Source organism: Dermacentor albipictus, chromosome 7, assembly GCF_038994185.2.
Source record: "Dermacentor albipictus isolate Rhodes 1998 colony chromosome 7, USDA_Dalb.pri_finalv2, whole genome shotgun sequence".
NCBI classification, from domain to species: Eukaryota; Metazoa; Arthropoda; class Arachnida; order Ixodida; family Ixodidae; genus Dermacentor; species Dermacentor albipictus.
The window spans coordinates 19,533,415-19,547,331 of NC_091827.1; the positions used below are offsets into that span (position 1 = coordinate 19,533,415).

The 13,917-nt window shown below is 45.9% G+C and overlaps 1 protein-coding gene across 1 annotated transcript in view; it reads right to left on the bottom strand.

Annotated features, from left to right (window-relative positions):
• The window catches only part of Ctf4 (Chromosome transmission fidelity 4), a 41,546-nt gene that overhangs the window by 9,905 nt on the left and 17,724 nt on the right, over window positions 1-13,917 (bottom strand). Inside the window, exons 14-19 of the mRNA XM_065424736.2 lie at window positions 12,654-12,819; window positions 10,715-10,829; window positions 7,675-7,777; window positions 5,290-5,351; window positions 5,117-5,231; window positions 3,499-3,615 (exon numbers count right to left, since the gene is read on the bottom strand). Coding sequence (XP_065280808.2) covers window positions 3,499-3,615; window positions 5,117-5,231; window positions 5,290-5,351; window positions 7,675-7,777; window positions 10,715-10,829; window positions 12,654-12,819 — 678 coding nt within the window. The remainder of the gene's footprint in view (window positions 1-3,498; window positions 3,616-5,116; window positions 5,232-5,289; window positions 5,352-7,674; window positions 7,778-10,714; window positions 10,830-12,653; window positions 12,820-13,917) is intronic.

The window sequence follows — 13,917 nt, forward strand, 5'->3', positions numbered from 1 at the left end:
GGGACGTTGACGAATTCCGGAGTGTGCGAAGTTCAGTGTCGTCACGCTGTTGACTGGCGAGTAAGTCGGCCTCGATGATGAAAGGTTCCGATGTCAACGTGGAAACGACATTGACACGACTCAGAACGTCAGCTGGAATGTTGTCGGTGCCCTTGATGTGGCGGAACGTTGTTGTAAACTCGGAGATGTAGGAAAGCTGTCGAATCTCGCGGGGCGAGTAACAGGACGCCGAACGATTCGTTGCGTGCACAAGGGGCTTGTGGTCAGTCAAGACAGTGAATGCACGGCCTTCGAGGAAATGGCGAAAATGCTTGATAGCCAGGTAAACAGCGAGTAATTCACGGCCGAAAACGCTGTAGCGGGACTGCGCAGGCTTCAGTTTCTTGGAGAAAAAAGCGAGTGGATGCCACTCATTGTCGATGAATTGCTGCAGAACGGCACCAACGGCGGTATTTGAAGCGTCGGTCATGATGGCAGTGGGTGCGTCTGGCTTTGGGTGTCTAAGCAGCGTGGCGTCGGCGAGGGCAGACTTGACTTTTGCGAAAGCGTCTGCGGCCTCTTCAGTCCACTGAAGCACTTGTTTGCGCTTGTTTACCAGGAGAGCGTCTAGCGGAGCCATAAGTCGTGCGCACTCGGGAATGAATCGGCGGTAGAAATTGACGAATCCGAGAAATTGGCGAAGCTTGGTGAGTGTGGTCGGTCGGGGAAAGTTTTCGATGACGCGAATCTTGGACGGCAGAGGTCGAATGCCGTTAGCGTCGACGATATGACCGAGGAACTCGAGTTCGGTTTGACCGAATTCACTCTTGGCGGCGTTGATGACAATTCCTTTACTGGCAAGGCGTGAAAACAACAACCGCAAGTGGTGAAGATGTTCTTCGGCCGAAGAGCTTGCCACGAGGAGGTCGTCAATGTATGCAAAAACGAAAGGCAGACCTCGGGTGACGGAATCGATGAAACGCTGAAAGGATTGGCCCGCGTTCCGTAAACCGAAAGGCATGCGGAGAAATTCGAAAAGACCGAAGGGCGTGGTGATGGCGGTCTTGGGAATGTCTTCTTCAGCGACCGGTAGTTGATGGTAGGCGCGAACGAGATCGATCTTAGAAAAGATCGTCGCACCGTGCAACGCTACCGTGAAGTCCTGAATGTTCGGTAGAGGGTAGCGATCAGGAACTGTGACGTTGTTTAGTGCCCGGTAATCGCCGCAGGGGCGCCAGTCGCCCGTCTTCTTAGGCACCATGTGAAGTGGTGATGCCCAGTTACTGGAAGAAGGGCGGATGATGCCAAGTTGCAGCATGTGTTCGAACTCCACGCGAGCGATCTTGAGTTTCTCCGGGGACAAACGCCGGGGTCGGAAGTAGACCGGTGGGCCGGAGGTGACGATGTGATGGCACACGTCATGTTGTACCGGTTGCGTCCAGTCCGGCAGGCGCGTCAAAGTGGGAAACTCGCGTAGGAGCGCGGCGAAAGGTTCCTCCAACATGGCAAAAATAGGCGCTATGGGCGATGTGCCTGATGATGGGACGCCGGAAACGGATAGCTGGGTTACGGAGTCGACGAGACGGCGTCGTTGGATGTCCACAAGGAGTCCGAAGTTATGCAAGAAGTCTGCTCCAATGACTGCATGACGGACGTCTGCAACCAGGAAGATCCAGCGGAACGCTCGTCGAAGGCCAAGGTTTAGCATGACGGAGCGTGACGAGAAAACTGGAATCTTGGTGCCGTTGACGGCTTGCAAAAACGACACAGGAGTCGCTTTTCGGTCGGAGCGCTGGGCGGGGAGAATGCTGACGTCAGCACCTGTATCGACTAAGAATCGTTGTCCCGTAACTCTGTCCGTCACGTAGAAAAGGCGACTTGTGTGCTGGGCCGGACCACTCGTCGCCGTTAGAGGTCGGCCGGCCTGTTTCCCTGCCAAGCGCAGGGACGCCGACAGTGACGAGCGTCGTTTCCAAAACGGCGGTGGTAGTAGCAAACGCCAGGCGTTGTAGTTGAGGCTCCATTGCGAGTGCCCGTGCGTCTTGATCTGCTGGAACTACGGCTGCGTGGGCGACGAGACGTGAGGCGATGCTCCGGTCCACAGAAGATGCGTTCCAGGCGCTCACACAAGGAGTCGAGCGGAGATTGCACCGCAGAAGAGCAGGGAAGAGTTTGCAGAGCGGTTGTATTGTCACCCGGAGACGGTGACGTGGCTGCGATGGTTGGGGTGGCTACTTCCATGACTTTGTCGGCCAAAGCGGCAAGTCCGGTAAGGTCCATGGTAGAGGCTGTCGCCAGGACCATCTGCACGTTAGCCGGGAGTCGTTGCAAAAACAGTTCGCGCAACGGCGTGTCGTCGATGGATCTCGCGTTGTTTCCGAGCAGCTGGCTCATTCGGCGAAGAAGTTGACTAGGGCGTCGGTCGCCGAGTTCTTCAGCGGACAGAAGCTGCTGGATGCGAGAACGCTGTGAAGCTGCTGTGCGCTGTAGCAGTGCTGCCTTGAGATCGTCATAGGCGGCGGCAGACAATGGGGAGTTCAACAAATCTGCTACCGCGTCAATGGCGGCGGGCGAGAGCGCTGCGACGGCGTAATGGAACTTCGAGGCTTGAGAGCGGATACCAGCGACTTGAAATTGCGCTTCGGCCTGAAGAAACCACGCCGAAGGATGCTGGTCCCAGTACTGTGGGAGGCGGACGGCGATGGCGGAACAGGAGGGCTCACCGCGTTCCTCGGAAGGGTTCTGGCCTTGAGCTCTCGTAGCGTCGGTCTGGTCCATGGTCGTCTCTACCACAGGAGCGTATGGCAATATCACGTCCGGGTCACCAAACTGTGGCGACGAGCGACCACGTAGACCGGTAAAGTCTCGGGCTCTCGCAGGAGAGGAAGAACCGACCTCGATCGCTTAGCGTAGCATTCTTTTTAAATGATCTTCGGAACGCTAGCCCGCGCCGGAACGCGCCAGCCGCTCGAGCCTCGTGTAGACGCGAGCGTCTGCGTCAACTCTCGTGCGACGCCGATGCTGCTGCCGCTACAGGGTTATAGTCATATAATTACAATGTCTGCATTGGAGATCCCTTAAAAAAAGGGAAAGGAGATCCCATAGTCAGGGTCTGTACTAGGACCTCCTTTTTGCAGAGGTCAGGCCCGGTCACATTTCGTAGATGGTACTGGAAGTACCAAGAAACACTTAAAAATAAGCAGTCAAAGAATCACCACAGTTCGATCGAACACACACAACTTAGTGATAGCAATTGCAGTATCCGTTTCTACAAGCCAGTTTCTTTTTCAGAGCACCTTACAAGTTCAAATAAAATGGTCTGGTACAATGATGCCATCTATCAACACTTTTCTTACAACATTGTGGCATGAAAAGCTTCACACATAACTGGCACATTGGAGAGCATTGCATCTACAATTCAAAACCACTGGCAAACAAACAAAGCTGAAAACTGAATTCACTGAGCAAAGCCTGTACCCACGGCAGTTCAAATGAATGCAAGCAAGGGATGGTGCGCACCGCAAACAGTTTGAGAAGCAGCAGCTGCCTCCGGTTGCAGACGTCGGCCAGCTGACGGCCCTCCTCGCCCGCACGTCGCATGGCATCCTCCAGGCACCACACACGCCACAGCTCCTCCTGTCAACAAGAACGCCTAGCTGCTACAACTTAGGCCTAAGATGTGCACAGGCGCTCTGCTGTTCTAACTGCACCAATCCTCTGTGTGTCTCCTCTACCATGTTGGCATTTTGAAACTACCCATTTTCTAGGTGTTCCCCAACTGTTTTTATGAAAATTCCTTGGCAGTCTATGATGCTGGTGGGTTGGGTGAAAAAATTGCTGGTTTATAGCTTGCCAAGTTTCTGCCAGCCGATAATCTTGAACTACTGCCAGCAAGGCGCCTGTTATTTGGAGTGCGCTATCAGATTCGACTCAATCATGTTTTTCATGCATGTTCCAACCACCCAGACAGGTTTGCACCCACAAAACAGGCAAAGGACACCACAATTTGCAGATTGTGTTTGTTTCGCTGAAACCATTTCTTTTTTTCTGCCATAACACTAAGCTTGCCTAACCCCTGTGAATACCAGTTTCACCAATTTAAAGCAACTGAGGTGAAAATATTCGGTTTTGTTATGGTGGTTGTTGTACACAAACTGCCTCTACAAAAGGGACGCACTGAAGAATATGAAAGATGGATCATAAACAACATGTTATGGAAGTTGCTTTTGTTGTGTCTGCATGAAACTGACCTTCATGGTTACATCTAATTTCATTCCAAAGATGCCACGCTGCAACCCAAGTGAATAAAGAAGAAACAAGGGGAGTGGAGGATGCGCAAGCACGTAGCCGCACATCTTGGCAGTCACCCATTGTTCTACCACGACATAACTGAGAGAAGTATTACAAATGCTAGCAGCAGCCATAGGTGCTGCTTTGAGCGTTCCTTGCTCTACAGCAGCCATGGTTTCGCAGTCTCCAGGACGAAAATCAGGACAGCCTTCAGGACAGAAATCAGCTTAACTAGCAACACTCAGACCTCGCAGTTGCAAGTGAGAAACTGGTGTGACGGCATGCTTAAAACGGGCTCCTTTAAGCACAGGGTACCCTATGTAGAATCCATTACGCTGCTCTAACTAATATTACTGTGCTGCACCAGGCAGCTGAAGCAAGCAAACATGACATGAGCACAAGCAAAAGCTCCGCCATGGACTATTCACTTTCAAGATCTCTCTCAGCATGAGCTAGTTAGATACACTATCAGAAGTAAATGAGATGAAAACAATTTATAAGAAGGTGTGACTTATCATGTTCGCCCTAGAAATGTTACAAAGTAAAAGAGTTACTTATTACAGTGAGGCATACTGTCTATTCTCTTTATGAAAGTCTTAAAAGCAAAACCACAGAGAAAACCAATCTGAACCGTATTAGTGAACTACTCTACTACAATACTAATAATCAACCTCTTACTGTAAAATTAACACAAATGGAGTTTTGGGATAATTTTTTAAAGCTTAACCCAATTTAGTGTATCCCTTAAGAGTCCCTTTAAATTAAGGTGCTAGATGCTGTCCTGAACAGTAATCAAATGCAAGCATGTGGCCTCTGGCCTAGAGGAGCACGCTGCAAAAAGGAGCACCTCCAGCCGTCCCTTCTCGGAGTCCGTGCCCAGGAAAGGCAGGCTGAAGTCCAGCACGACCATGACAGGTCGCGGCAAGGTGGGCGGGTAACGGGACCCCTTGCACATCAGGGCCCTGCAACGAAGATGAGCACCACTGAGGCCTATCCGCTGTGACACGGCTCGGGACTTACCGAACTTGCTGGCGCGTCTCGCTCACACCCAGCACGAAGTAGTGGTCTGACTGGCTCTTCACCTGCAAAGCAAGACATGACAGGGCCATCAAGATGGAAGGAAACACAAGTGGTCTCTCTGATGCATCACATGCGTTCGTAATTCATTACAAGGGCACACACAAACAACGAGAGGCATCCTGGACGGCCAAGGGTCGTCTAACCCACACAGATATCTTGGCACATGATTGTTCTTGCATTGCAGACGGCATCAGAATTAAGACAAGTTTAGACGAGTTCCATGCTAGTCCTGGACAAGCTCAGCACTTCTTGCACGAAGCTCACATCCCTATTTACAATGTTGTGAACTCATTCTGCGCAGGTGGAACAAGAAGCAAAAGCATACCTTGTGGACTACATCACACGGACAAATCAGAGGTAACCACAGTATACAGTAGAGCCTTGTTGATATGATCCTGTCTCATACGACTTCCCAGTGCCAACATTTGCGATTGAGAACACAGAAAATGACACAATACAGTTACGCTTCTTTCTTACTGGTTCATATGTTCTCAGAAAACACAATCTTTCAGCACCAACGTTCAGTACACTTCCAAACTGCAATCATATATGTTTTCCAGCCGCTAGATCCCATCTAAACAAGAAAAGGCGCGAGGCTCGCATGATTGAGAACAGTAACTGCTCGCTGCAGCAGCTTCACCCGCATTACTCGCCTACCTGCGTCACATGAAAATGCTGGTGCGTGCTCGGTCTCCTATTCTGGTACCACTGAATCTCGTGGGTCGCCACATGCCTCATTTGCAGCTTTGTGCATTGCTGCCAACCCTATCACAATAAGCATCTTCACCTATCTGTTTCACAACGCGGGTGGCATAAAAAGTGCACTACACACTTTTAATGCGTTCTAAATAATCAAAAAGTTGAATTAACCGAGGCATATTAATGAAAGTCAACTGTACACAGGGGTGATGACCCTAATGTGCATCTCACCTTACGAAACCATGTAATTTTTCCATGTTCTTCGAAGTGTTGGCAATGCTCCTACAAAGTAGGTGCTTGAGACGTGCAGTGCATCAATTCAGCAATTGAATCCGCATGATGGGTATGAGAACTAAGCACTGCTTTGAAGATGCAACTTGTCTGGTTTTTTCTACAGCTCCCACAAGCCACAAGCCTTTGGATCAAAACAGAGCAGTGCATGCACTGAATGAACTTATTCTGCCCACAAATATACCGCATTTGCACAAATATAATGTGAGTACAAATTTAAAGATGTACTGACGTGAAAATTTTCTGTTTCACTTTGTTTGTTTGTGTGCGTGCATGCATGTGCGTGCGTGCTTATTTAGGTAGCTATCAACTTTCTAATCATGGTATGAATCTTCAACTCCTCGAGAGCACCACAAACAATCAGCCACAGCACCTTTCATACGACTCGTCCTAAATGTCCAGCCCAGCCTAAATGTCCAGCCTAGCTTCAGACATGAAAAGAGAGACTTAATGTGTTGCTGAATGCAGAAGTGGAAGTCACGTGGTATCACAAACAACTTAGGAGCATGCCAGTCAATCCTATGCAATGATTTAGGGCCACGCAATGACCATGTCGCCTAAAGCTGCCAAACTCGCCCTCCCAACTGTTCACTTCTCTTGGGAATGCAGAAAGAGACGCTCTCCCCTCTTGTCCTGTCGCTTGCAGAATCGACTCGGCTTTTGGCAGCACAAACAGAGCGTGTGTACGCTTCGGTAGCATAAATTTAACCCTTTAAGGACAATAAAAAAGCAAAAAGCTTATGTCAGAAAGGCAAAGCTTATTAGAAAAAAAGATTTATTAAACCTTAATGAAGATGGGCTTCACCGTACACAGGTCAGTTTCACTTTTGCGTTTGCTTTTCCTATTTACAAGTTCCAACACGACGCACTGTATCGCAAAATCGCTCTGCCTTGAAGAAGTTCAGCTCTAACTTGTCAAGCTTTCTTTCCCTTTCAACACGACTCGAAGAGTTCACTCCTCTCTTGTAGATGGCTTTTGAAGTAGACGGCTGGTGGCACAACCAAAAAGCCTATGTTCACAGGTTCCCACTTCAACAGGCTCCTTATACCATCTGGTGTCGTTTACAATTGCAGAGAAACAAACAAGCTCAAATCTCCTTGAGGGCTGCATAAGTAACAAAACAATGCTGGAGGAGTTGGGATCATGGTTCGGGTTTTTTTGCAAGTGTGCACTTGCAAAAAAGTGCACACTTGCAAGTGCAAGTGCTGGAAGATGAGCTCAGCTCATCTTCCAGCCAGAAACTATTAAGAGCTGACTGTACTCAAGTTTCTACAGCCAGGGCGAACTATTTCAGCCCAAAGTGAAGAGCCAACGTGACCAGCAGGGGTACTCACATTGTCTCGGGTGTTGCAAACAGGATTCCATCCATAAGAGGAGCCAAGGATGGAGACGACACCATCAGAGTCGACATACACAAGTGATCCCTCGTCTGTGTACCTGCACAACATCCGCTGTCAAACCTAGCAATCGCATAAAGCAGCAACAAACTTCTTGAATGGATTTCAGAAATTTACAAGAGGAAATTTTGTTGTGCCCATGTATGCAGTGAAGAGGACACTGACTACTGCACAAGGTTCTTTCATGTTTGGCATTTAATAATTCACTTTAACAGTGCAGATGTGCCAAATGATTGAAAGAATGCAAGAACAATTCCAACACCCAGTACACTGGCCCTGCTCCTTGCTCTGGGCAAAAACTTTTAGCGCATCATTTTTTAGCATTTGCCTGGGTAATTGTGTTAAAGAAAACAACTTCCCTGATAGCCAACAACACGGCTTTCACTAAGAAGTCTTCATGCTGCTTTAATCTTGCAGCAGTTCTAGGCACGTGTAGTCAGGATCCAATTCCTTGATTTTAAAGATGTGTTATACTGTGTGTCCCAAGCTACTTTTTAAATTGAGGACTACCCTCGGAATTATTTTCTGATAACACTTAAGCACCAAAAACTTGAAACTGATGATGTCAACTGAAACATCGTGCCCAGAATATCGGGCATCCTGCAAGGTATCTTGTTGGCCATTATTGCTCTTGCTTTTTATGAAAAACAATTAAAATTATTTATGAAAATTTTTTTTCTGGGGCTTTTACATGCTAAAGCTATAAAATTATGATGATTATGTAGCATGCCGTAGTGGAAGGCTCTGGACGAATTTTGAGTACCTGGTGCTCTTTATTATGTACCAAAATTTAAGCACCCAAGCGTTTTTGCATTTCGCGACGATCAAGAATGCAGCTGCTACGGCTGGGATCGAACACACAACCTCGATCTAAGCAGCGCAATATCATAGCCACCACGCTACCATAGAGCGTAACGACATAGTTCGCAATAAAGCAGTTAAAGCACATTTTTTTTGTTAACTGCTTACTTTACAATCAGATTTGCAGCCCAAGTGATTAAGCACCATTAAGTAAATCCTTTGGATGATATTTGAGCAATGTGACTTTGCACAAAGATAAAAATTAAATATAAGAAAACACTAGCAATGCACATAACACACTGAAACCAATTCATTAACATTCACTTGTCACATTATATGTAAATGTTTGAAAGTTGGCCAATACAGCCGGCTTCTGTTATTTTGATTCTGACGGGACCAACGAAACTGACTGAATTATCTGATCGAATTATCTGATGTCAAAACACACTGCTGATTCATTAGGCGATAGTTTCCCGATTCTAACACACCCAGAATCAAACGTGCATCAGTTTTCTATGGGTCCAAAGTGGAAAACTAAAGCAGAGATAATATTAAAGCCCCGAAAGAAAACGGATATCTAACGTGCACTTGATTTTTTAGCATGCAAAATGGACATGGGTCTAATAGTCTAACACGTGTTGAACAGCGGCGACTGGTTTCTCAACGCCAATTTTGCCACAATACAGCCGTGAATGCAGTTTTCAGACAATTCTCTATGGTAAAAAAAGAGGGGGAGGGCATTAGAATTGGATAAGTACCGCAATCAGCCATTGCGAACTAGGGCTATTGCCTGAAAATCCTCCTAGGGCAGGTCGAAAATAAGCATTTTCAATGGGAGATTTTTGAGGCATGTTCAATGCATTAACTGTCGTCTAAGCTCTGCCGAGACAGACGCTGCAAGTAAACGGGTCACTATTCAAGTCACCATAGGGGTCAGGCACTTGCTTACCGATTGCTCAAGTTCAAATTGTTCAACCAAGGCCAATTTTAGGATCAAAATAACAAAAGTTTGGGCTCATAGAAATGTATGATTGCCCACCATGACCTTGGGTTGGGACTGACTCAATAAAAAAATATATAATTATCCGGAGTCGAAATATCGTAAGCCTACTGTACTTTAAATATTTAAGGGTGAGAATGACATCTAATCACCAATGGAATGAATACGTGACTTGCATTCAGAAAAAGGCAGAGGTATTATTAAAAAATACAGGCATTCAAGTACACTGGGAAAACCTACAATGGACATAACAGTGCTGCCCTACAGAGCCTTCCCAAAACCAATATTGGAATATGCACCAGCAGTTTGGAACCAATGCACGAAAGGTACGCAATGTCACTAAACTTGACAGCATCAAGAAAAAAGTCGAGTCTTGTTTGTTTCATAGCCGAACCCGATTACAATTAAGTTACATCTGACAGGAAAATATCTTCATTATATCCAATAGCATTCATTATAAGCACACATACCAACATCGGTGTAAAATAAACTTCTATTGGGTCTATGAAAAAGAAGTGCAAGTGTGATGCCAGCAATGGGTGTTCTGTGAATTTTGACGACATATGCAATCAGAGTGGTCATATGCAATAAGCACGTTGGCCTGTTGGCCGCTGGCCAACCAAGCCAAGCCACTCGCCAGTACATGCACGAGCATCTAGAATATTTTGCTTCAAGTTGCTCGTGCTGAGTTTTCAAAACTTTTGCTATCAGAATACACATTTTGAGCTGCCGAGCAAGCAAATATACTCGCTTCACTTCAATGCAGCTGATATTGTCTTGAATTTCGCATTTTCTGTTTCTAACAGGAGCAGAGTACTCACTGAAATAAAAGCATGGCCAACAACATTTCAAGTTTACTTGATTATGTCCCACAATTCACAATATTCGTGTTCTTTGTATCAAAATTCTAGTGTAGCTTTTAATGGTAGGATGACGTTCCCTCCATAGCCGTTTTACAGTATGTGAATCCCGGAAGCAAAACACTATCAAAAGAAATTTTTGGAAAACAATATTTTCTGAGAAAAACTTTTTTCTTTTAATTTAGAGAAGCTTTCTTCTGTTACGCTATGCCCAAATGGCTGACAGAAATGTACTATCTATCTACTAATACACTACTAGTAGCTATCTAAGAACTGTTAGCCAAGTTGCGATTGCCAACACTGCAGTCATACACACCCTGCCCAGGCAAGCCGCTGCCTCTCAGCCAGGGGCACAGGGATAGGAGGCTCAAGGACACCAGCACCCACATTGTACTGCACCATGGCAAGTGACTGCCACTCTGCTGTGACACCTGCACACACACATACACACACGTAGCATTACCACCACAGATGCTTGTCACTGCTTATCAATTCAAACCATGTGGCAAACATGCACCGTTGCCTCCGTGTACAATAGCTATCACATGTTTCAAGCAAATGGATAGTCATCATGGCATTTTGCAAAACTGAGACAGGCCGCACAACAAAAAAGCCTCTGAAATTTGACGACCTGTCAGCCAGCCATACCCATACATGACATGGGAACAATAAATTGCACATGCGGACTTTGCTGCATTCCTAATATGCAACTTTGCAAATGGTGTGATCACACCGGATCAGCTTGTTGGCTTGCAGCCTGCGGATAATAAAGCCAAGCCGCTGGCCCAAACATACATGAATGTCTAAAAGGTGCCAGTCAAGTTGCTCTTGCCGAGAGATCCTCTAGACACAAAGAAGACCACATGTAAGGTGGTCCTTTTTGTGCCAGAAAGGTTGTGTCGAAAGAAGTTAGGCCTAGGCCGCTAGGCCTAACCAGTGCCATTTTGTCAGGAATCTGCAATCAAAGTTACAGTATCATGTAGAGTTGACATAGCCCTCGTTGTTGACATAGCCCTGACTGTTCTCACTGAGGCTGCCATATTTTCAGTATCATCCAAGCCAATCATGTCCCAAAAACTGAGCGGCACACCATCCGACATTTGAAGTTTCAGTTGCCAATATACATTGCTTCTAGGGGTAGCTGGCAATTCCACGGATAAGCTGAAATAGTCGCATGGGTCTGAAAAATCAGTCAGCAACAGTATTTGACATTTTTATGATCACAATTATATTGAGCCACATGCAAACAAAAATTTCCTTCACTATAATCAATGAACAAAAATAAAAGCAAAAAAATTGACATCCACCCAAATTGTAGCACGAAACAACAAAGGAAACCCACATGTATTTCTCAGAAACAAAGCCTCGCAGTTGAAGAAAAATTCATCCTGGTCCGAGATACGAATCGGGACCAACACCTTTCCGGGGTGGTCGCTATGCCATCTGAGCTAACCAGGAGACTAGCCAATTGCAAAGCAAGGCAAATTAATTGACAACTCCAGGCACTGGGACACTGAGTATGGTAAGTCACTTCTGCCGAAGCACGCAGGGTGAAGGACAATGCACGAAAAGGAAAATTGACACCTACCCGAATAATAACGCGAAAATACAAAGGAAACACACACGGGTTTTTCAGAAAGAAAGCCTCGCAGTTCAAGAAAAATTCGTCCTGGCTCAGGATGTAGTTTCATGCTACAATATGGGTGGATGCCAATTTTTCTTGTTCACATATTTTCCTCAACCTTGCGGGCTTCCACAGAAATGATTTGCTGTTACCGATAATGTATCGGATCCCATATTTTGGTTTTGTATTTGCAGCAGGATAGTACTTGTAGAAATAAAGCAGAACCAAACAATTTTTACATTTATACTTTGTTATATGCGATAATTAATTACATCTATATTCGTTATATCAAGGTTTGACTCTATAAGCATGCATTACTATATACTGTATTGTTACAAGGGTGTTAGCAACATAATCCAGATAACTGTATATATTATGGTAAAAATATTTTTATATTTTGCATATATTTGTACTATATGGATGTGTGTCCATATTGTTTTTTTGTTTCTCACCAAACTGCCACGCCAAACCAGTACGCATTTGAATGCCTGTGTACGATATCAAGAAGATGGGCAAGAATCACATCAAGCCACTACATAGTAGTAGCTACTAGATTAGGTCCTGGCATTCGCATTTCTTTCCTTGGAAATACAAGCACCAAATAAAGTCATGTGATCTGAAAGCTGCTCACCAGCCCCCTGGTGGAAGATCAGGGCAAGCGAGCGGCCGGAAGCAACAAGTGCAACCACTGGTCCTGGTGCACGCCACACGGCCTTCTGCAGGCCACCCAACGTCCAGAGACGCACCAGACCCGAGCTACAGCATGCGGCAACCCAGTCATCACCAACCGCCACTGCCTGTGCAATGTGCAGCATCCTTCAGAGCTGGGGGCCACAGCTAATCAAACTGTTTACATTGCACAGTAGACATAACAAAAAACTTTTGTCAGTCAGTGTGCCAGCCCTGTTAGAAGGTACAACATAAGGCGTAGAACCCTTTTGCAATTTCCACAAAATTTTAGCCTTGGGCCTTCTCTATAGCTCCACTAACACTACAAAAATTTCTTATTCAATGCAAAAGTTCTACTGCTGTTGGTCTTTAATGTCTCTCCCCTGTTCCTGGTATACAGAGGCGCACACATGGAAAAAGAAAGGAGGCACTACAATGAATATTGTGTAAAAAAGCACCTGATTAATGTGGCATAGGCAGGAAGAGCAGAGAAATTTACTCTACACGTCTTCACCATTTGCTGTTTGGACAGCAGTCCCAGAAAAGCAACATGAAGACCTGCGCCTAAGTATTACTGTTGTCCAATTAAAAAAGCTCGCGTAGGCACAGCTTGCCTATGCATACTAACAGATCCACTGGTAGCATGCGTGCATTTCACTGAACAGAGATCTTTTCTGCCAGCAAAGACGCTGACAGCACCTTTTTGACATCACACTGTGCAGCTTGTTCTTTAGCTATATTATTCACGTAGGGCACCACTTATCTGTCCCACTCATCACGTGTCCCACCTCTTGCTCATTCCTTTCTTCATTTAACACCTGTTCTCTAGACGAAGCTTCATTCTTCCTATCTCTCCATGTTATGATGTAGCATTACGCTGCAAGAATAATAGACACAAGTAGAGTAAGTTGTTGGGCGAGTTGGTACACATTCGTGAATATGAAAAGGTGAGCATGAAATAGCACAGTGAAACCTCGTTAGTATGTACCTGGCAGGAACGCGGCATAACTACAGATTAAACAGTACTATGCACTAACTGCCAAATACAAATTTGTGTCTCTTGGCATGCCGCCACCACTACTAACACAGAATAAATGAAATGCTACCGTAAATGCTACCTAAAATATGCCCTACTAAGTTCTGTTTTTCATTTGTTCCAAAGCGGTGAAAAAGACGGCAGCAGAACCTTTTTAGCAATGACTGTCGACATATCGATTCAATGCATT